Consider the following 23,854-nt stretch of genomic DNA (forward strand, 5'->3'; position numbering starts at 1 on the left):
AAAATAAACTTCACTGAAAAACTACGATTTGTGAGTGAACAATGGTTAATACCACTTGCTGTAGATTTATGTGTAACTTTTAGATGCAATTTCTTTAAACAGTGAGTTCCCCTGTTGAGCTTATAATAATGCAGGCACTTTGCTGGGTGCATGATGACTTGAATGAAGTGGACATTGGCAGCTATATCCTGAAAGTCTGTGGCCAAGAAGAAGTTCTACAGAAGTAAGCAAACTCTTTTTCATTAATATTAAACTTCATGTTTTTCATGGCACAGTTACTGGAAAGTATGTCTTTAACGGTTAAATGCATGAAAGCAGAAATCTTAAAAACATAGAAGAGTTAAACTTTACACAAAGATCAGAAGTCTTTGGAGTTGCTCTGGGATACAGCAAAGTAGGTTCTCAACACCTTCCTAGAAGTCTGTTCTAATCTGCCATCTGTTGTGTTGAACACAAACAGGTTTTTTCAGATGCAGATATCTAGAGCATTTCTGTAGATGGATGTTGTAGTTTCAGCTGCTTTTCAAATCCCAGCGACCAGGAAAAAAAAAAATCTACTAATGATTTCTAATAATCTGAAGTAATCTGGGTTTTTTATTTTGTTTTTCCAAAACTAACAGTTTACAAATCCCCATTATTTTTCTGGGTTAGTATATTTAGCAAAAGTATAGGTATCTGTAATAGTATACTTCTGCAGAAGTTTTGGTAAAAAATCGGATCAAGAAGTAAGGTGCAGAGGTTGATTCACCATTTCCTTATTTTGAGCCAATAATGTTGCCTTAAATATTCTGTGTGAGTTTTTTTGAAAAACACTGCATGTTTTTGGCATAACTGTAGCTTTCTTTTAACAGTAAGCACTGCGTAGGAAGTCATGAATATATTCAGAACTGTCGGAAGTGGGATACAGAAATTAAACTGCAGCTCTTGACCCATAGCGTAATATGCAGAGATCTGGCACGAACAGTAAGTACCTCATAAACTGCAGCAGCAATATAAGTAAGTCTTCAAGAGGATGGAAATTTGCATCAGAGTTGATGGAGCTGACGTGTAACCTTTTTGTGTTATTAACAAATTAGTGTGCCTGCTTGGTGTTGAGAATTGTGTTCCCTTATACTAAAAGGAAGTGAAATACCTTGCAAAAATTAATTCAGTATGTAAATAATATAAATATGGATAATCTCTTTTATTAGACCAAGTACTATAGCTGGAAAAAGTATGCAAGCATTTGGACTAAACTGGAGGCCTGAAAGAGAAGCAACAAATTTCAGAGTTAAACTGTTCACAGCTTTTATTTGAGTTTAATTAGACATGTATCAGACCATCAAAGAGGAAGGGAGGAATATTTGATACCTGCATAGTTAAGCACTTGATAGCTGTTTCTTCCTCTTTTCTCCCTGTCCCAATGTGTACATGTTTCATAGGCTATTAATTAGTTCGTTCTTTTCCCCTGTGAAGAGATCACCTTGTATCTTTCCTCTTTTCCTGCACAGGCATTAGTAATGAAGCTTCTAAAACAGTATTACAAATTATAGAAAGGTGAGAACTGGACTTAATATCTAATATTTTATTGCAGGAAGAGGATGACAGAACACCCATACATCTAACCAAACACCTCTACAAAATAGAAAAGCCTTTCAGAGAACCTATTATAAGGTAATGTTATGTGGTTATTTTAGTAATCAAGCTCACTGCTGAATTTCTACCAAGGTTATGTTATGCTCTTGCACTTGTGTTCAATAACCACTGTTTCTTGCAGGTCTTCTATTGAAGAACTTATTGATGTGTATCACAAGCAAGTTAACATAGCTCTTAAAAATGAGGTAAGTTCATTGTAAATTATTGCTGAACCAAAAGTAGCATGAGAAAGTTTACTGATGAGATAGGTGGGGAAAAAGACTTGCAGGTATTCTTGGGGAAAGTGAGATCTGAACAAGCTGTCAAATGTAAATTTGGAGTAGTGGATTTTTAGATTACGTTTCCTCTTTTATTCCTAGCTTTTCTTGCAAACTAATTATTACCTAATCATCACAATTAGAAATGTATCTTCCAAGTCCTGGGATGCAAAATAACCTTTTCCTCAAAAATGCTGGAAGACTTTAATTTAGGACAATAGAGAAAAGGTCTGAATCCTGACTACATCAGTTGTCAGCCATGAATGATACAGTGGTAATACATGAAAATCTACACAGAAGTGAGCAATAGTAGTTGTGTGCAATGGGAATTATAACTGAAGCATGTTTGGAACATAAGAGTAAGTTTTACACAAAGTGTAATAAAGTGTTGTTGTGCATGGTTGGATTAATTTAAATAAACTGTCGAAACCATTGTCTATTTCAGTGTATGATAGGTAGCTTCAAACAGCTGGCATGTGGAATAGTTTGAAGTGATTTCCCAAATGCAAAAGCTAGCTGAAGATAACCTGCTTTCCTCATTTCTAAAAGGAGGAACTTAGTTTAACTCCTGATAGTAATGTAACTTGGAGACTTAAATTCTTAAACATCAGATACGATGTTTCTTAAACAGTTTCTATAAGAACAGTCTTGAAATTAATGACTTGATTACAATACTTTTCATTTCCACTATGTTTACCTCTCCAGGAATGCAGGTCTGAACAAGCTGATGCCCACTATTTACATATTCCCTTAATGTTGTTTAATTCCCTTGATGGTGATTCACCGTATTCTCAAGGGTGGTTTTGAACACAATCTTTTTGTAGAAGAGTGAGATGTTACTGGTCCTTGATATGGTGGTGGTTTTGTTGCTTTGCTCTTGCAGCTGCTTCAGCTTGCTTCTTTAACTGTGATTTCACAGGCTGAGGTGAAGAATGCAAAACATCCCAGTTCAGACTTATATTCTACTCTTTCTACAGTATTTTTGAGAGTGGGAGATGTAGCTTGTAGGTGATGATGTCTAAGTCCAAATATCAGCGGTTATTGCATTTGAAATTTTTTACTTCCTGAAGTGAATTCCTGTACATATTCAGTAGCTGAAGCTTGCTAATCAAAGTGAAATACAGTAAAGTAATCTGTAAATAACTTGTACATAGCCTTTGATTTCATATCATTGGACACTTTAAAAGTTAACTATTTTCTTTTTACTGAGGTTAATTTGAGAACCTGTGAGGAAAATAGCAGTGGAAGTTTGGCTTTCCATATGTCAAACCAGCTATTATCTTCAAAGATACCTAGGATAATTTAGATTTAAATTAAGTGGCTTTTCTTCTATTGGAAGAGAAGAAGGGAGGGAATATTAGGAGCACCTTGACTTTGTCTTAAGCAGCCTACAAGCACTTTCATTGTCTGATAAGAAGCTGATGTATTCCTTTCAAAAAAGATTCCTGTTAAGTGTGCAATCCCCCTTCCTTTCCTTCTCCAAGATGATAGTTTGGAACTACTTCATCTGGAAGACCCATTTAAATTAAATAATATGTAAGGCAAAAGTTGCAACAAACTTTTTTTCAAAAGTGTGTTAAAGTGAAGTAAAAAAGATAAAGTTCCATTATGGAAGCTATACTATAGTGTAATTCGAACTTACATGTTTGTCTTAAGAGGGCTGAAATTGAAACAGTGCTTCTTTAGTATTCCTTCCTCATACTAAATGAATATCCTCTTTTAAACGATACTTCCTCTTTATGCCATGAGGGAATTTGAGTTTAATATCTCATTAGAAAATGCTTGTCTGCCAACAGCATAATAGAAAAATTGTTGGACACCTCCTAATGTTTCCTGGGACCTCGTTCTAGAATCTATACTATGGTTTTGGCATTGATAACCGAGGTATAAGGAAGCTCTCAATATTGAGGTTTTTGTTTAATCAAATTGTTATGCCGGTTTAATGTAATTGAGATATGCTGTGTCTCATAATGAAATTTTCTTGGTAGTTAATTCTAAAAAAAAAATTAAACCAATACTGGGTTTCACAATTGTGATCAGATTAATCTGTTCTCTCATACATTCTTTATTAGAACCAGCATAAAGCAGTAGATCATGTAATTAAGACTGTCAGAAAAATCTGTTCTACATTGGATTGTGTAGAGACTCCTGCAATAACGCAATCGGTAAAGAAGCTACGGAGGGCTGTTAATCTTCCAAGGACTAAAAATACTGAGGTAAACTTTCACGCTATAAATTACATTCTGAGGTATGCTTTTTAACACTGATAAGTACTATTTCATAATCTTTGGTAGTTGCAAATACCAGCAACAGTTCAGTCAGGGTTGTGTGGTGGTGTGGTTTTTTTTATTTTTTCTGTTATCTTCCATTTATTTTAACATCTCTTTGCTGTTAATTTGTTAATCGCTTGCTTTTGGAATCCTTTCCTGTTCTAAATAGTGACTCTTTTAAAACTAGTTTTAAAATACTATTTTCTGGTATGGTAACTACAGACTTGTGTCACAGCAGATGCTACTAAATCTGACCGAGGAAAATTGACAGCTAACTCTTACTAGCTCTAAAATCAATGCAGTTGTGCTTGAAGAAGGAATTCACATCGTGTATTTTCTGTGCAGTATTTATGTGAATAGCAATAGCATCTTAAAACCCTAACTGTTCATGCTCCTGCATTTCTGAGCATAGGGCTAAAAAGAAAATCTCTCAAATAGCACAGATTTTGATGATAAAACTGCCTTATGATGAGCAGTTTGCTTGAGCAGAATTGGTCTCAAGTCACATTGTCAAAAACTGTCATTAGATGAAGAAGTGTGCAAATAAAAAAGCTAAGTAGTCTTGTAATGCAATTTCTGTTGTCCCACTGCCTTATTGGAGTGGTGATTCATATGCTGTTCTGTTCGCTTTCAGCTTCATCAGTTCAGTGATATATTTGTAATACTGAGCATTTTCTTGCAAAATGCACAGACCAAATAAATACAGTTGTTACAAGAACTAAAATTCTTGCAAGGAAGTGCAGAAGACGTATTAACAAAACTTATTGAAGTACAGTGTATCAAATATTTCTTCAATGTTTGCTTTTTGATAGGAGAAGACTGTGGAAATAATTAGATTACAGTGTAAGAATAATTTCCAAAAATAATGCTATCCCAGTAGAATTTGAAAAAGGTACTTCTTTATCAGTAAAATTGTCAATTCTCTTGTGATAAACATTGACTTAAACAGTAATGTCTATGAAAGCATATAGGATTGATTTCAGAAATGAAATTGCTATAAAGGTTTAGATGCAACTGGCTCCGGTCTTATACAAGATATTGTTTGACTTTTTTTTAAGTATTTGTTTTGTAGTTGGAAGAAGTGGCCAAAAAGTAAAAGGAAACAGTAGATTGTCAAGTAGAAAATTACATGTATAGTGCTGTTTCAACACTTTACATCCTGTCATCCAAAAGTACTTGGACTATTTGACAAGTATCATGGAAACATACAGCAGTTTTTCTGAAAGGAGAAAGTTATGTGTTATCCCCCCCCCGCCAAGTTTCTGCATGTTTTTTGTAAGAATGTGAAGTAATTAATCAAGGTAACTAATATGCTAAAAGTATAAGGAGAGCTTTCATTCTCCTGCAGCAGTTGTGGCAAACAAGACTTTCTCTGAAGTATTAGGAATTCATTGAATTTTGTTTTTAAATCACAAATTTAGTTTTCATTGAAAGCTTCTGTTTTATCAGAAGTTGAATTTGGCATGAAACCCTCCCTTATTAGAAGGGAGTAAATTCCCATGATTTTTGTCACCTGTGGGCCTCAACAGTGTCCTTGTTGAGCCTAGACATTGCTGTAATCTCTATCATGTTTAGACTTCCATTTCGGCAGACAAAGCAGTAAACACAGCAGATAGTACAAAGTAACAGTACTTACTGTTCAGTTTTCTCAGTTGTTTAACTTTTTTCCTATTCAGTAAATTTATAGTAACTGTCTGGAAAAGACACCTTAACAAATGCCACAAATGAAACAGCTGGTCAGACTTAAATTACTGGGTAATAGAGCTAACAGTATCTGTTTTCATCCATAACAGCCCTGACTGAATTTTATCTCTACTCGGAGAAGTTAAGAGTATTCTGAGCAATATTCCAGTGTACTGTGTCTTTTAAGAGTTCATAAAGGGTGTCAAAATAGTTGTGACTTTACAAAACACGAGTTTTTGAACTTGGTGAATAGTTGCTGCGTGGTATGGAAATTGTGATGCTGTCCGTTAACTCTTGAGGAGCTTTGAGTAAAAAGATGTGTTACATGAACCCAACTATGGGCCTAATTCAGATGTTTCATAATTTCTGTACAGGATACTTAAGAGCGATAGAAAACTAATATGGGTTTCTTGGTATTGAAATTTCTAACTTTCCTGTGTAGGTATCTTTAGAATGTGGTGATGACGCTAACAAGAGCTCTTCTGGTGAGTAAAGTTCCTCAATTTTATTTAAAAACTGCTTTCAGATGGCTGTTTTGGGAAAATAGGCATTAAAGAGAAGTTATAATTTAGGTTCACTGCAACCTGAAAGCCCTCTGAAAGTGAGTATAGACCAATTAACAAAAGCAGTTGAGGCCCTTCTTCGACTCCACATGAATTCAAGTAGCAGTTCTGCAGCAATTTCTCCAAAAGATAGTAAGAGTACCAAGGAAGCATGGACTGCCACAGAACATCTCCAGTTCACAGTATTTGCTGCTCATGGAATTTCTCCTGCTTGGGTATCAAAGTGAGTAATTCATTAATTGTGAAATTTATCCTTTTATAGATTTATTTGTTTGTTTGTTTTATTTACTTTCTTTTCCTTGTCCAGTTATGAAAAATACTACTTGATTTGTTCTCTGACCCATAATGGAAAAGATCTGTTTAAACCTGTTCAGTCCAAGAAGGTTGGCACATACAAGAACTTCTTCTACTTGATTAAATGGGATGAACTGTAAGTGACTTTAGCATGTTAGAACTCAATAAAATATTTTGGTTTAGCTAGTACCTACCTAGCTAGCTGCTGAATACAGTCATTCAAGCAACACTTGCTTCTGATTCCATTTGAAGTGTTGGAAGAACAATGTGTGAGACTTAGTGACCAAAATCAGAAATACTTTTCCAAGTGGTATTTCACGGCTCATTTTAAAAGTGGGAATGGAAATGCTGGACAAGTGCCCTGTGCTAATGTGTTTGTAGTACACAACTATAAGGAGTTGGGAAGGTCATAGCATTCCTTGTAATGGGAACAGCTTGTGCTGTTTAAAGAAGGATGAATAAAGCTTGCTTATAAGCAGTGCTCAAGTTATGTAAATGGAGAGGAAGAGCAACTCTCTCTTACTAACACTAATGTTGATTTGTTTGTTGTTCCAAATACACTGTAACAACTTTGTATCTGAATTTAAAAATCTAATTTAGGATTGTTTCTATAAAGACAGCAGGTGCATAAGTGCTTAAGAGTATCTTTCTGTATATGGCATATGGAAATGTCTGCTTTGAGCTAATAAACTTCAGTTTCTCTTTATGGGTCAGGGGAAGAGGGTAGAAAGGAAGAAGGAAGGGCATGCAGAGAAAAAATAGGGAGAGGATGGTGGGTGTCCTGGTTTGGCTAAAACAGGGCTATTTTCTCTTTTCAGGAGTTTTCTTTTCTATCTATCTATGCACAGCTTCCTCTTTCCCACTTCATAGTTATCAGGCAGCCTGTCATAACTGGCGCATCAGGTGAGCTCCATATTGCCCTATATCTATTTTTCTGACCGTTTTTAAAGGTCAGAGGTACCCTGAGGAATTCCTTGAAAGTGTACAGTCACAAATTATTTCAAATCAGGAATAGGAGTTTCAGGTTCTAGAATACCTGCCTTCAGAGAGTACTCCAACTACCTCTTTTTTTTTTTTTTCCCAATGATGCAAGGAATGAACTGTCAGATCTTTTGCTGGCAAGTACTAGTGTATTACAGTGACAGATGTTAGATTGCTTATAAGCTGCTTAATATAGTCGTAATGTTTTATAGTGTACTGGTTTAGTAATATGCTGTGATAACTTTCAGAATGATATTTTGATGTGTTACAGAAAAATCAAACTTAACATTTTAAGCAATAATAACAGTGTAAACAAAAATCTGAGTTTGAATTGCTCAGTGAGGCGTATACTCCTCAGCTGCTTTCTTTATGGGTGCTGGTTTTGTGCTATTTTAATTTAGCTTTCAGTAGTTCTTCATAGATTCTTTCATTTGGATGGGAAACTATTGTCAGCTGACTCCTCAAATCTGAGAGATTAGGAGGTGGCTAACATGGAATTGTGTGTGTCCTCCTAGTGAGTAGAGTGGGAAGACTGGTTATGCTGGACAGTGCAGTTCTGTGTAAGGAGTGTGATTTAACAGACAAAGATTAAAAAGGGTTGTTCCAAATCTGACTACAATGCAGAAGTGTAATTTAGCAGGTTTTTGCAAACTATTGGTATGGGAGATACAAGTGGAGTGAAATATGATTGCATGGGAATTTAACACTTGTTCTTCAATGTTAATTAAGTTTTTGAAAGCAATAAGCATCAATGGGTTATATGGATAAGCCTGTCTTTCTAACAGCTACTAACAACTGTCTTTCCTCTGACTTACTTTTAATACTCTTATTTTACAGAATAATTTTCCCCATCCAAATTTCGCAGCTGCCTTTGGAATCAGTCTTATGTCTGACTTTGTTTGGAATCCTAAATCAAAGTAGTGGGAGTTCTCCTGACTCAAATAAGCAGAGAAAGGGCCCAGAAATTTTGGGTCAGGTTTCTCTACCTCTTTTTGATTTTAGGCGGTAAGTATCCAAAATATGGTTAAGGTTATTAATATGATTTACTGTATACAAACCGTACTGTACTCCCATAACTAGAGGAACTGCTTCTTTGCCACTGAATGTAGCAGGCCATGATGAAGGTAGGAAACTATATTGTTATAGAAATAATACCTTCACTTAAATAGGGTACAAAACATGGTCCTAATTGTCAATGAACGCTGCAGAAAGACAACCAAGTCTTTTCTGGACAGTTACTATGTATTGCTTACATCTGTTCTGTGTGCTTTGCATCCTCTGATTCTAGATATGGCTCTACTTGTTCTGCTTCCTCTTTTCTATGGTCATGATTCCAACAGCTTGAGGGTGCTTAAGAGTTTAGGCTTTCCTTCATTGCAAAGGTGGCCTGCAGTTGCTTTCAGTCTCCACTGAAACTTGGATTTATGTTCATAAATGATGCTGATTTTTCAGCCTTCTGTTTAAATGTAGCATTTCCGTCTCCTATTTAAATGTCACACTTCACAGTATTTGATTGAAAATACTAGCTTTTGTTTTGATTTGAATTGCACATTTATCTTGTCTTCATGCTGCCTGGTGTTCTCATAGTAGTTAGTTTGGGGAAAACACTGTATTTTCTGTTTATGCAGAGCACTACAATAGAATGTGTTGTGCCAGAGTTCACTGAATGGCCTCTATATGGCAGCTGTAGAGATGCTAGTGGTCTAATCCACTTGCAGTCTGCATAACTTAACTTAAATCCAGACCTAGGTAATTAAAGATACTAGCCAAATATTCCAGTTAGAGTTGAGAATAGCATCAAAAGCAGGCAGGAGCTAAAACTTGTAGCTAACTAAAACATATGAAGAATAAAAGGTCAGGTATGTGCTTTGGAAGGATCCGTAGTCAAGGTAAAATCCCTTCAGATGAAGTGGAGAGGCTTAAAATATGTTTACTTGTGGATGAGACAGAAGGCTGTGGCAAGTATATAAAACTGGAGAATTCTTTGAAAGAACAAGCTGTTCAGTTATGCTTTAGTGGCATGATTTAGTAATTTTTTAGTGGCATCTTAAACTCCCAGTTAATATTTACATATAAAGAACTGTTCTTTCTTTGAAACATATATATTTTGAAAGATGTTTTAGGGTTTATACTTAAGGCTTGGCCTTCAAAGCAGTCTTTTGAGACTGTATTTTGATTTTTAAAGACTGATAGAAGTTTTTTGTACCTAACATTCAGCACTTAACTGACTTATGAAGTATCCTCAGTTGTACCTCACTGCAATTGGAATCCATGTTAATATTGGGAATAAACTGGCAAACACAAATGTCATCTGATAGGCGCTTGCAGAATCTACTGATGTGGAAAGTCCATGCAAGTGACAATGTCCATAATATTCATATGTCTGTGCCTTTTTTCTGAGAAGGTAAGAAGGCGTGTGTGAGTGTTCAGTTTATTCCTCAGAGGCAAAAGTATTCCTTTTCTCCCTTAAGAAATACGGAGCAGTTAATTTAACTGGATCAGCTGTGTCACCACTGAACTTTTTCCTTTGCCATTTCCACCTGAAAGTTGTATGCAGCGCTTTAAAAGACATAAGATACAGAAGACATCCGTTGAAAAGAAATAAATTCATTTGACATTTGATGATCATAATTCCCTTTTTTTAAGCTCTGAACTGTATTGGCTAGTACAGTTTGATTTCCTGTGTTCTTTTCTGAACACCAATGTTGAAATACTAGTCGTAAGATAAATTCTTATCTCTGCAGTAGAAACACATACTCAGTTTGGACTACCCTCGTATACCACACTAATACTTTGGAATTGTTTCCTTGAATGACCTTTGATCTTCTCCAGATAGTATTTTAATAACTAATATCTTGAAGTAAACAGATTGTGATACTAATACCTGTACATGCTTTTTTCTCAGATTGTTAACATGTGGGACAAAGCTCTTGCAACTCTGGACCTCATCACATCCACATCACGCGTCAGGGATGGCCAGTAAGAAAGGAAATGTGGAAAGAATAGTATTGCAGGTTATATATAATTCTGACTCAATCTGACTATGTTTTGTTTGAATATTATGACTTGTAACTCTTACATGAGTGGTAATAGATCAGTTAATGTTTTGGGGAGAGTGTAAATATTGCTAAGTCATATTTGAGAGCCAATATAGAATAGCGATTACTGAATATTAAGGGCAAAGAATGGAAAGCTCATGTAAGTGTATACAAGTCAGTTACTGAATCACTATCTTGAAGCAATTGGAGCTGCTTTGGTAGTCCATGCCATCAGTACTGAGAGAGAACATGTTTGAAAAGCAACGTCTAGAAACATATACTGAGATGGGAGTTGTCTAGACCCAAACAATAGCAATTCCAGTTTCTTTACAGAACATAAGCACCTCTCATTCTAAATTCAGAGACCAAGTTTCTCTCCAAAGAGAAGGCACCTTGTTAGGCATGGCTTAGCAGTCCCAAAACATGGTCCGAGTTGGTGGTTGGGTTGAAACCACTGGTGCAGATTTTAATAGTTCTGTACTTTGTCTCCACTCTAAGCATCCTCACCTCACTTCTGATGAGTACTCCAACTACTGGACTGTGCAACAACACAGTTATATGTTTAAGAACGATAGTGATGTGGAAGAATTGAGATGGAAAAAAATATTCAGGAAACAGTATCTGAATACTGTTACACATGTAGAACTAACGAGTTCAGATGCCTAAACATCTGAGGCTGCTGGAAGGGTGAGTTTTCTGTACTGTTCTTAAGGACTTGCATCATCTTTTTTTTTTTTTTTAGATTGACTTCCCATCCCATACTTTTGATATTGAGTATAAAATTCCTCAAGCTGTAAAGACTACTGTGCATCATTCCATAGAAACATTAGAAAAACCATTGAGAGAACGTCTCCTTACCATTCTCTCCAAGGATAACACTATTGGGTACGTTCATCTGTTTCTAGCTATGGTCTGTTTGTACATGACAATTTATGGCTAGAATATAGAATGATTATTTATTCTTAAGTTTCTTTAATATGGTTCTACAGGTTTTCAAAATACACTAGAGACTTAAACAAGAGATTGAATTAAACTTGCAAAATAATGGTGTTGACTTAATGAATTTACTTGTGCTTCCCGTGGTGGGTGTCATAATATTCTCCTGTTACAAGACTGCTACCCTTTTGGCTGCCTGTTATATATGCTTCTTCCTGCTTGGCAGCTTTTCAGTTACTGGGAGCAGCGGTGGTTTCAGCAGTGGCTGTTCATATGCCATGAAAGCTTTTCTGGCAGACTTTCCCACTCATCTGCACCAAACTAACATTAACATTTTTGTTTATTTCAGATTATACTAAAACTTATTTCTGTCCTGCCCAAGTCATAACTTTGAACAACTGTTTCCATAATGTTTGAGGCTTTATTTTGCTTCTTGTTTTGACTTTTGTGGAGGAAATAGCCATTTTAATTTAATTCTATTTTGTGTGTTAAATTATCTGTGCGTATACAATGACCAGTAGCATTGAGGTTATTCAGGTGGTGGTCTGTAATGTGTGTTATAAACCTGAAATGCTTTTGTCTGCAGGCTATCAAAAGAAGATAAAGAATTTTTGTGGGAGAAGAGACATTATTGTCATAGTCATGCTAGTAGCCTACCAAAAATATTGGTTAGTGCACCTCACTGGGACTGGGCAAGTCTTCCAGAGATATATTCATTACTTCAGCAGTGGCCTCCTTTATCACCTTTAGCTGCACTGGAACTACTTGATTCAAAGTAAGGAAAATGTAATTCAGCTCTATGTATGTGTTGTGCATTAAACGACTGTTTTCAGTAGAAGATTCTGAACGGCATTCTTGTGGAAAATATTGCTGAATTTCTTGTAGCAAAAGCTAAATTTTTGTAAAATCTTGAAGAACATGTGCTTACTTTATCCATGTGGGCTTAACCAAGTCATGTAGCGAAAGAATAGCAAGAGTGATTAGGATTCTGAAATGTGATTTGCGACAGGACAGCAAGCTATACAGCCAAGCTATCAAACCTGGAGTTTTGAGAGATTAGTATGCTTGTCCTAAACACGCACATGCGTTTGCATCTTAGCTAATGAAGGGCCTCAGACTTGTAGGTCCTTTATTGAGCTGTTAAAGACTTTATATTGATTCTTGTATCTAGCCGATTTCAAAAAAGAAAAAAAATCCTACATGAACAGGATAAACTTAATGCGGATTTGTGGTGACTCTCTAGGTTTGCTGATCAGGAAGTACGAAATACAGCTGTGAATTGGATAGAGACATTAAGTGATGATGAGTTAACAGATTTCCTCCCTCAATTTGTACAGGTAAGACTTTCTGTCTACACTGGATCTTGAATTTTTTTTTGCTCTTGAAAATCCAAAGGAATTGCTGACTACTAGTAGCAGAAGTGCAATTGCACGCCTCTACACGTAATAAACTTAATGCATAGTAGGCAAAACAATTTGAGTAAATAACCACTTTGTGCCTGTCCATGTGGTGATTCTGTCTATGCGTGAATCATAAAATCTCAGTCTAGAGCTAAATCCAGACCCAATTTATTTCATTTTCTTTGTATTTAGGCATTGAAGTATGAAACCTACCTTGACAGTGCTCTTGTCAAATTTCTTTTGGCTCGGGCACTGGGAAGCATTCGAGTAGCTCACTACCTATATTGGTAAGATGTTCCATTGTTCATGTGATGTCTTTACTACAAGATTAATATGTCCAGAAAAAAAAAAAATTCGTTCTTAATGTCAGAGATCATAACAATGAATGTTATGAATGGAGAGTATATAAATGTAGATCCTGTTTTTTCTATGAAAAAACAGTGCCTTTACGAGGCACAAACTTCTTGCCTTTTATATCATGTATATCAGTAACTTCAGATATATATAGTACTGAATCATTAAAATATTTTAATGTCTTAATATTGCATTGTTTGCAGTATTTTCCTTAGGAAAGTTTAACTTAAATCCTTTATTTCAGGCTTCTTAAGGATACACTGTATGATACAAAGTTTGGTGTAAGGTATGAGCAAATTCTTGGAGCTTTTCTTTCAGTCTGTGGAAAAAGGCTGAGGGAAGAGCTGGAGAAGCAGACCAGACTCGTGCAGCTTTTTGGAATGGTAGCAGAAAGAGTAAAGCAAACGAGTGGATCTGCTCGGCAGGTGTGTATATATTTTTAATATTCTTTAGGGAGATTAAACTGAGTATACCCTCAAAGCAATCCACTCAATTGCCTTTTTAGTCTAAGTTCAATAAAATGTTATGTATAATATATAGGAAGATCAATGAATCTACTGCTCTGCATTTTAACAGGTTAATGGCTTAATGAAGTTGATGTTTTTTGTCAAATTTGTTCTTATCTGAAACATAAGGTTGTGTGAGGTGATAGGGTAAAAGTAGGATGTTTCTGTGTACAATAAACTGGAATTGGATTTAAATCTATTACTGCTGAAGAATGATCCTAATATGCTAAAGAATGGGATATCTGTTTATATGCTAATATGAACTTAAGAGTTTGATAGTGGGATGCTATCATCTGGTTCAGTCAAAAAAAAAAAACACCACCACCACACAACACAAAAACAAAACCCAAACAAAAACAAACAAACCAACCAAACAAAAAACCAACCAAACACAAAACCAAGCCACAACCCCAAAAAAACCAACACAAACTTGTGTGATATTAGTGTTGTGTTGCTAGGCTTATTGTAAATATTGTAAATAGCTAAACCAGCAGTTATAACTTCTAGTGTTCTTTTGACACTGAGGAGTTAAAACATTGGCTTCAGTATAACTTTGTCCAGAAGTTTTCTGTAGATGGTCCAGTTAGGAAAATGTCAGCTGAAAATTATTTTTTTTGTCTGCAGGCTGCCTTGCAAAATGGTATGGAACGTGTGCAGTTATTTTTCTTGAAGAACAAATGCCGTTTGCCTCTCAATCCCAGTCTTGTGGCAAAAGACTTAAATATCAAGGTACTGCACATTCAGAGTTTCAAAACCTTTTTCTAAAAATTACATATAGGCAAAGCTTTTACAAATAGAAAAAAAATCAATTGAGGTACTTGAAAGCTCTTTAACACTGGGTGGGAAGGATTTTAATTAAAAATTCTGATTGAACAAGGCAGTGAAATTAGCTGAGCAAAGATAAAATTTATACAAATGTGTAAAACCAATGAAAGTACTTGTATTTTAAAAAAACAAATACATGTATCTGTAATAACTTATTATGTCTTCAGACCCTGTCTGTTTTGAGACCAACAATCCTGGTTATAGTAAATCAAAGGACTATTCAAAGTGCATGAAAAAGTCCTGTTTGCAGTAGTAGTCAAAGGAGAGAATTGAGCAAGGCTCTAAAGTTCAGACAATGAGTAGATACTGTGAAATAGGTGAAACTACCTGTTACTGGTTGTGTCCAAGAGATGCCCTGAATCCAGGGAGGCAGAGACAGTAGCTTTATTTTATTGTGAAGGTCCAGCAAGTAATAATGTAGGAGAAACAGGTAAATTACTCTTAAGGAACTCTCTAAGATTTGACAAGATCTGCCCAAGCACAGTCTTGATTATATCATCATGCATGACTGAGAACCTAAAGATCTGTGAACACTGGATTTAGTCCTGTGTGGAAAGACAATTAATCTTGCTTTCTTTCTTTACTGTAACTATTAAATCATGCATATGTACTTGAAAGCAGATAAATGAGAAGGTACTGTGAAATGTGCAAATACCTGGGGGTTTTTGTATCTTCCAGCTTTCAAAAAAAGCTGCTGAGAAAATATTTATCTTTTTTTTTATTCACTCTTCCCTTCAAAATATATAAAACGTCACTGTGCAGCACTATTGGCTTTCGTACAAGAATTCAACAAATAACAGCCAAAGGGCTCTTTATTCAAAGGAAGGCCATATTCGACACAATTACAATGTTAAAAGTCTGAATACATTCATTGTGTGTCAAACCTGCTTGTTGTCAGAATGTCTTGTTTTCTGGGCTAGCAGGAATAGTCCTTTTTGAGCATTAACACTAAATCTACTTGTAGGCATGTTCTTTCTTCAGCTCCAATGCAGTACCACTGAAAGTTGCACTGATAAATGCAGACCCTCTGGGAGAAGAAATTAATGTGATGTTTAAGGTAGGCCTTACATATGTATTGGAGAAAGATATTGAATGATAATCACAATTTCATTGGTATCAAACTTTAGCATAGACCAAGAAGCTTGTTATTTTGTGTTTTCTCTTGTGTATCTAGAAACTAATGTTTGAATAGGTTGTAAAATGTGAAAGTAAGTCTCCCACATGTAAAAGCTTAAAAGTAGCCTCTTTCTCTTTAAGTGCGTAGCTATGAGGAAGTAAGTAGCATAACGTATCACTTCCTATGAATGTAAAACAATTAAAATCTGTGAAGTTTGCTCTTGCTGAAAGGATATTATGTCTCTACTTAACTCTTATTTTTCCATCTAAGGTTGGAGAAGATTTGAGACAAGATATGTTGGCTTTACAAATGATTAAGATTATGGATAAGATCTGGCTGCAGGAGGGACTGGATCTACGGATGGTTATCTTCAAGTGTCTCTCAACTGGAAAAGACCGAGGTGCAAAACCAGATGCTGCCTATAATCTTTGCTCCCTCACTTCAATTTCTTGTCACACTGATACAGAAAAACTTCTGTGCAGAGGCAGGCCCAAGAAACAGTGGAAGGCGAAAAGCCTTCCATGCAAGGAACTTCAGTACTCAAGAGTACAGCAAGTTAAATTGTTCTGAATTTCCTGATGGCTGAGGTGCATTTAAATGTGTTTCTTCTCTTGAGTCCTGAGATTCTTATGCATTCTGTTATCGATGAACAGCGGTGCAAACAAGTAAATGTAATGATAAAAGCTAAGGTTTCTCTTGATGCCTTTATGGTGCCAAAGCAATCCTGATTCTGAAAGTGTAGTTATGGTGAAAGAAAGTATTCAGCTCAAAACTGAAATTCTAAAGGACTTGGAATCTGCTGCAGTTGAGTCAGGGAGTATCATTTATGTACTGAAATGTGCAAAAAGAAGAAAAATTTTAAAACACCCCACCACCACCCACACACACTATCCCCTGGAATTAGTGTAATATGCTGGTAAAAGTTCCTTGGCAATGTAAGGCTGTCTTTTAGGTTTGAAACTGGGTTGCAGAACTCTTAAGTTTGAGTATAAATACCAGCCTGTACCTTGAACATGCTTTTTTTGCAAGTTTTTCACTAATTCTCTAGAGCTAGCCAATAGGAACCACAAGATCTTTAAGAGGATAAACAATAACTTAAATATTTCTTCAGTCAGATACTAGAACAGCAAGATGAAAACTATTAAATACATGGAAAAGTTGAAAGTTTAGGTTGGCAAAACTAAGCAGAAAGCTTCTATTTACATAAGGCTTGCTTTTTAGAGAAACAGATGGCTTTTCTTCCTACTTTGAAAGATGACTTGATTGCATAGCATGTTACACTTTTTTTTTTTTGTTACTGCTAATATTAGTATTCCTAAAGTACTTAAGGATTAAAGTGGAAAAGAAAAATGGATGTAAATTACAGATTTGCCTTCAGTAGCTCTTGCCAAGACAGAAGTAAAATTCTGTTAATCAAATAAATGTTTGCCTTTTATGGTTTAGCTATACAATTATTTTTAGTAAAGGATATTTCCAAAATAAGGCTACATGTAAAGCTCACTGCCTTATTTCTGCAGTAACGGTCTGGTCTGCTTCAACACTTGACAGCAGTTAAAGTTACTAGATTATTTAAGTGGCAGTGTATGACAAATGTCAGCATCAAAATATTTTGCAGTTATTGCTTATAGACCAGTACTAGTTTATGTAGTAGAAAGTAATTATTCAAAGTATAATTTATATGTGCATTCTAGCAACCATAATTATTTGTACTAAAGTAAGCGTAACTTGGATTCCTACGTGTATTTCATGGTATGCTTTGTCATACAGTCTGTGGAAATGATTAGTAGAGTAATAGCACTATTTTTACACCTAGCTGAGTTTTGAAAGAAGCTAGTCTAAGATTATAAAATCCATTGTTGTCAAAGTGTCTACTGAATAATGAAAATGCAAGGTAACTTAAGGAGATGGTTAAATACACTTTGTTATATTTTATATAAAGGGATGGTAGAGCTTGTTCCTGCTTCAGATACACTTAGGAAAATTCAAGTGGAATATGGAGTGACAGGTTCTTTTAAAGACAAGCCTCTGGCAGAATGGCTGCGAAAGTACAATCCTACAGAGGAGGAATATGAAAAGGTAACTTTTTTTGGTGGTGTTCTCTTTTGAAGATCCTTTCAAAGGGATAAATACCATCTTATGAAAGAATGAAATTTTTATTCCAGATCTTCCATTGAAATTTTTGTTTTATATCTTTAGGAAACTTAATTTTTTCCTGTACTTGAAAAAGAGCAAATGAAAATCCCTTCCATAATTAAAAAGGAGATAGATGGATTCTCAGGATTCACATTAGGAGTTTTTATTGGATATAGAAAAAATGTACTTCAAATTTAAGACAGGGAGGAATGGTGGCTGCCCTTAATTGTGGTTTAGGAGCAGTGGCCTCTTCTCATACGAGCACATGGGATTAAAAAAAATAAAATGTTTTCTTTTGGCTACAATGCTGTTACAACACATTGGAAAAATGTGTTCTCTGCTGACATTTCTATTTGTATTTTGTCTTCAAATCCTCTTTTCTCTTTATTTAAAAAACAAAACAAGCATTTTTGCTGGAAAGTGTGATATCTAAAGATTTTTGCAAAGCTGTTTGAAGAACACTATTTTGGAAAAATTTTAGGGCCTGTCTTGTCTGGCCTGGATTTTACGCTTGTCAGGATTGACTGTTGAATGCATGAATGCTGTTTTCCCACTGATACTTGATCTCAGTTCACTCTTTTCTCTCCTTCCCAGGCTTCAGAAAACTTCATTTACTCTTGTGCAGGATGCTGTGTAGCTACTTATGTATTGGGAATTTGTGACCGCCACAATGATAACATAATGCTCCGAAACACAGGACATATGTTTCACATTGACTTTGGAAAATTTTTGGGGCATGCACAAATGTTTGGTAGCTTTAAAAGGTATTTTCTGTAACTAAGCAATGTTGAGAATGAAGTGATTTTTAATATATTTTTATAAACTTTAGAATTCTAAGCATTAATTTTTAAATTTCTGTTATTTGCTGCTCTCATTATGAAGCCATTATCTTCCCATTTAACCACAGTTTTCAGAATGCATTCAAGCTTAACTGTATAGAATTAATTTTGAAAAGGCTCCAGCTTCCTGTTTCCATATTCTGGTATCTGGAACTGTTTTAAGTCAAAGCACATAGGCTAGCTTTCAAACAGAATTACTGTTCTAGCTACTGGTGGATTGAAATAAGGAGTTTGGTCTCCTAAACATCATTTAACTTCAGTGCTTCCAAACTGCATTCATTCCTTAAGAACTTTGTGCTGTACACACTTGGCAAATCGCAATGGGAATTTCTTTACAATAGTTAAGAAAGCTAAGTATTTTGGTACAGGAAAATATATTAATATAACTTTTTATTGATACTCGGGAGCCTTACATCTAACACAAATCTTGGTGTCATACTTTTCCAGGAATATTGGATAAAACTGTAGTGTACTTTCACCTTTTTAGCTATATTCATGTGATTATGTCATTGCATGCTTGTCAGGTAAACTTTATCAATGAATGAGAAATTGAGTGTCAGAACCTTTGTCATGTGAATATCTGAGTGTGAAACAAATGAGAACAGACTCTGGCTCATAAAAACAGTACTGAATATCAATGTTATAGAAAAAAAGTGAACAGCAAGTTTGTATTTACTACCCCTATATGTAGGAGAAGATAATCTATATTCAGGATAGAGGAGTTATGTCTTAGTTGGGTGATAATATAGGCATTACATTTGTTTTAATGTGTTATGGCTTCCAGAAATGAGGGATAGAAGCTATCGTAAGGTATCCTGGCCTCCAAGCATTACTCTGGGAGATCTGCTGTAGGTCCAGTACTAGGTCAGTGTGCTGGGAATCTGAGATAATGCTAAGCTGAACCCAAACCAAAGAAGTAAAATGGCATTAATAGATTATTTAATATCATTACCTTGGGGTGAGGATAGAGGGGAGGAGGAAGCATGTGGCAAAGTGAATAGACCTTATAATTAACTTAGGAATTCTGTGCTCTTTGAACAGGGATCGAGCTCCTTTTGTGCTAACATCGGATATGGCTTATGTCATTAATGGTGGTGAAAAACCTACTATTCGCTTTCAGTTGTTTGTGGATCTCTGTTGTCAGGCTTACAATTTGATAAGAAAACATGCAAGCCTCTTCCTTAACCTACTTTCATTGGTAATAATTTTATTAAATTCAACTGAAACTTGATAGATCTGTCATGTTGGGTTGTATTAAATGCTATGCTTTTTATACTGCAGAAACTCTTAATGCATGCTTTTAAATGCCAGAAGCATCAGATGTACTTTTTAAGGAAGGTTGTATTTGCAAATTTTTTGAGCTTTCTTTACCATCTACCTGTTTCCTGAAAATTTAAAACTAAGATGATACCACAAGTTACACTGCAAAGTGTTTTTAACTGCTTTTAATTCAGCAGAAATGGTGAATAACTACTGATTATAAGTAATTGTTGCCAATTGCTGTAAGCATTTAGCAATTTAGAGCAGCTTCAAATGAATTTGAGGGTCTAAGACTTTTAATCATTTCAATTTAAAATCATATTGTTTTTATTGCGTTAAAACTGTAAATTCAAATTTCTTCCAGATGCTTTCTTCTGGGTTACCAGAACTAAGCGGGGTTCAGGACTTGAAGTATGTCCAGGATGCTCTCCAGCCCCAAACAACAGATGCAGAAGCTACCATTTTCTTTACGAGGTACTGGATAAGTGAAAACTAAAGTATCTCCCAGCATCATCCTCTTAATGGGAGCTTTCCTTTATGGAAAAAATGTACTAAGGATGTTCACAAACATGTCTATAGAAGTTGAATAGTTATAGTGTACAATCATAAAATATCGATTAACCAGTGTACTACATAAATCAGATCAGTTTCATGTAAGATTAATGCTTGTCCTAAAATACATTGCCTTAAAGAGTGACCTTGTGCCAAAAAATTGTTTGAAATACTAAGAGTAGATAATTCTGCCTGGCTGTTTAAGGCTTGCATTTTGAATACATCTTATTGCTTAATAGCAGTGTGTATGACTGGAACCTCATAATGAAGTACAAAGAAGTTCTCTCTTTCAAGAAGTGCATGCTGGGGAGGAAGGGCTGATGCTCCAGTGTAGCAAGTGGGAGTGTGTATATAGTGTAACTCGAGTTGTTGCTATGTGTTACAAAATAGGTTATTCTACTTCATTTTAAATATATAGGGAAACTGCAGTAGTATGCATGCAGTTTAGAATCACAGAATGGTTTGGGTTGGAAGGGCCCTTTAAAGGTCATCTAGTCCAACCCCCTGCAATGAGCAGGGACATCTTCAACTAGAGCAGGTTGCTCAGAGCCCCATCCAGCCTGACCTTGAATGCTTCTAGGGATGGGGCATCTACCACCTCTCTGGGGAGCCTGCTCCGGTGTTTCACCACAAAAAAAAAAAAAAATTTCTTCCTTCCATCTAGTCTAAATCTACCCTCTTTTAGTTTAAAACTGTTACCCCTTGTCCTATTACCCCTTGTCCTATTACAACAGGCCCTGCTAAAAAAATCTGTCCCCATCTTTCTTATAAGCGTTCTTTATGTACTGGGATGCTGCTCTGAGGTCTCCCTGGAGCCTTCTCTTCTCCAGGCTGAACAACCCCAACTCTCACAGCCTTTCTTCATAGGAAAGGTGCTCCAGCCCTCAGGTCATCTTCATGGCCTCTTCTGGACCCACTCCAACAGGTCCATGTCTTTCCTGTGCGCAGGGCTCCAGAGCTGGACACAGTACTCGGGTTTTTTTACCAACTCTGGAAAGCCACCACTGCTTAGATAACAACCTATTCCAAAGTTCGGATACTGAATCTTCTATTAAATGCTGATACAGTGCTATTTATATAGCCTATTGATCACAGTTTAAAAACGGTTTCTCTATCAATAAGAAATTGGTTTTTACTTTCCTTAGACTTGAGTCTGCTTCATTGACAGAACCACTTTTGCGTTTTTTGACATTATTTTTAATTTTCTAGGTTGATTGAATCCAGTCTGGGAAGTGTTGCCACAAAGTTTAATTTCTTCATTCACAATTTGGCTCAGCTGCGTTTTTCAGGTCTACCTTCTAATGATGAACCCATCCTCTCATTTTCTGCTAAAACATATTCTCTTAAACAAGATGGCCGAATCAAACATGTGTCTGTGTTTACATATCAGAAGAGATATAACCCAGATAAACATTATGTAAGTATGTGGAATCTGTTTTCATCAGTGAAGACACTGAGCATTTTTTTTCCACCAAGATACATTCTCCTTCTTGACATAAGTTCAGTACTTAATTACAGGGAATTAGTCCAGGGGAAACTTAGCCTTAAGTAGCTAACTTTGAGGTAGACAACTAGGTTCCCTTTATTGACAGAGATGTACTAAATACAGCTATAGATACATACTTGTTAGGCACTAATGTCAGATTTGAGATGAGCTGAAGAGTTCTCTGAAGTCTGACTGCATTGACTATAAAGGGAGTCTAGAAACCTACAGCAGTGTTGACACCTGAGACTCAAGTCATCTACAGCAGGGCTCAAAGTAAAAACAAAACCCATAATTGAAATGTAGATCTTACTGGGAATGGGCTGGCTTGCTTGCTTCCTGGAGAAGAACAGAGTTGTACTGGATCTGGCTGTGGTTGAGTTATCTTTCTTCGTAGCAGCCCACACAGTGCTGTGTTTTGGACATTTAACTAAAACTGTTAGTAACACACGATTGGTTTAGCTGTTGCTGAACAGTGCTTCTGTAGTGTCAAGGCTTTTTCTTCCCCTTTGCCCCTGCCACCCTGCAGTGAGTAGGCTGTGGGTGGGCAAGGAGTTGGGAGGGGCCACAGCAGGGACAGCTGACCCAAACAAGCCAAAGAGCTGCTCCATAGCCTATAATGTCATGCTCAGTAATAAAAACTGGGGGTAGAGGAAGAAATCAGGGGGCGGGAGGGTGTTGTCTTCCAAGGTGGCTGTTGTCTGGGGATTGGCTCAGCATGGGTCTGCTTGTGGGAGGTGGTGAGAGATTGTCTTTGCGTCATCTCCCCTCCCAAGGACTGTCTTCATCTCAACCCACAGGTCTTCTCGCTTTTGCTCTTATTCTCTCCCCAAACCATTTGTGAGGGGGTGGGAGTGAGCAAGCAGCTGTGTGGGTGCTTAGCTGCTGGCCAGGGGATTGGCTCCAGCCACAGGAGTGCTAGAGTACAGATTGGTATTTTGAGCATCCAATAATAGTTTTCAAAATGAAGACACTTCTTGAAAAGGATCTAGAAGGAAGCAGAAAGGACAGAGGTAGTGTTGGTGAAGATGATTTTTAAAAAATAGGGATCTGAATCATGTTTATCGGCTTATGTAGCTGCCTTCTGTAAAATGGCTCCTTTCTGAATAGGAGTTGTTAAAGCAAACTCTCAGTTCTTGTTCTGACCTTCCATTAAAGTTGTATGTGCTCCTCCTAAGTAAAAGCATCGTTTCCTGTATTAATGCACCTACACTCCTAAGCAGCAAGCATTACGATTTGCCCTCAGGATTTTGATAGACCTAGGTTACACTTTAAGATTTGTATTAATATTTGTATTCCTATGCAGATGTGCAACCATCTTCACTTTTTTTTTGCTTCTCTACTGCTGTTTGTTGGCCTAGAATAGTCAGCTCAAGTTACATTTTCCTCGAGTTATTTAAAAAGTAAGCTATATTGATATATGCACATGTACATCTCTTTCCAAGTTGTATTTGCTGTAAATGTCTTAATCTGGTAAGACACCAGCTAGGGAAGGTAGAACAAAGCTGAATAATGCTAGAAGTGAGGAATAGCTTTGTACTGAATCACTGTATTATAAATGTATTTGAGTACCCCTGGTCTAAGCCAAAACAGCCTCTTATCATCCAGGAAACTGTTAAGATGGTGTAGGCTCCTTCTGTCTAGATTTTTAAGCCTCTTCCCAGCTGCACATTTTTTAAATATACAGTTAACTCATCTGCCCATAAAATGAGTCCACTGAATTGAATT

The 23,854-nt window shown here is 36.2% G+C and overlaps 1 protein-coding gene across 1 annotated transcript in view; it reads left to right on the forward strand.

Annotated features, from left to right (window-relative positions):
• The window catches only part of PIK3C2A (phosphatidylinositol-4-phosphate 3-kinase, catalytic subunit type 2 alpha), a 37,646-nt gene that overhangs the window by 10,701 nt on the left and 3,091 nt on the right, over positions 1 to 23,854 (forward strand). The window contains exons 4-26 of the mRNA XM_009710559.1: positions 103 to 223; positions 852 to 963; positions 1,574 to 1,653; positions 1,757 to 1,820; positions 3,965 to 4,108; positions 6,288 to 6,330; positions 6,418 to 6,631; positions 6,716 to 6,838; positions 8,521 to 8,688; positions 10,589 to 10,697; positions 11,464 to 11,606; positions 12,244 to 12,432; positions 12,901 to 12,994; positions 13,250 to 13,344; positions 13,656 to 13,836; positions 14,542 to 14,646; positions 15,707 to 15,799; positions 16,130 to 16,259; positions 17,799 to 17,935; positions 18,587 to 18,756; positions 19,873 to 20,029; positions 20,456 to 20,565; positions 21,853 to 22,060. Of these exons, the coding sequence (XP_009708861.1) occupies positions 103 to 223; positions 852 to 963; positions 1,574 to 1,653; positions 1,757 to 1,820; positions 3,965 to 4,108; positions 6,288 to 6,330; positions 6,418 to 6,631; positions 6,716 to 6,838; positions 8,521 to 8,688; positions 10,589 to 10,697; positions 11,464 to 11,606; positions 12,244 to 12,432; positions 12,901 to 12,994; positions 13,250 to 13,344; positions 13,656 to 13,836; positions 14,542 to 14,646; positions 15,707 to 15,799; positions 16,130 to 16,259; positions 17,799 to 17,935; positions 18,587 to 18,756; positions 19,873 to 20,029; positions 20,456 to 20,565; positions 21,853 to 22,060 (2,990 nt within the window). The remainder of the gene's footprint in view (positions 1 to 102; positions 224 to 851; positions 964 to 1,573; positions 1,654 to 1,756; positions 1,821 to 3,964; positions 4,109 to 6,287; positions 6,331 to 6,417; positions 6,632 to 6,715; positions 6,839 to 8,520; positions 8,689 to 10,588; positions 10,698 to 11,463; positions 11,607 to 12,243; positions 12,433 to 12,900; positions 12,995 to 13,249; positions 13,345 to 13,655; positions 13,837 to 14,541; positions 14,647 to 15,706; positions 15,800 to 16,129; positions 16,260 to 17,798; positions 17,936 to 18,586; positions 18,757 to 19,872; positions 20,030 to 20,455; positions 20,566 to 21,852; positions 22,061 to 23,854) is intronic.

Source organism: Cariama cristata, unplaced genomic scaffold, assembly GCF_000690535.1.
Source record: "Cariama cristata isolate BGI_N322 unplaced genomic scaffold, ASM69053v1 scaffold36731, whole genome shotgun sequence".
Lineage (NCBI taxonomy): Eukaryota > Metazoa > Chordata > Aves > Cariamiformes > Cariamidae > Cariama > Cariama cristata.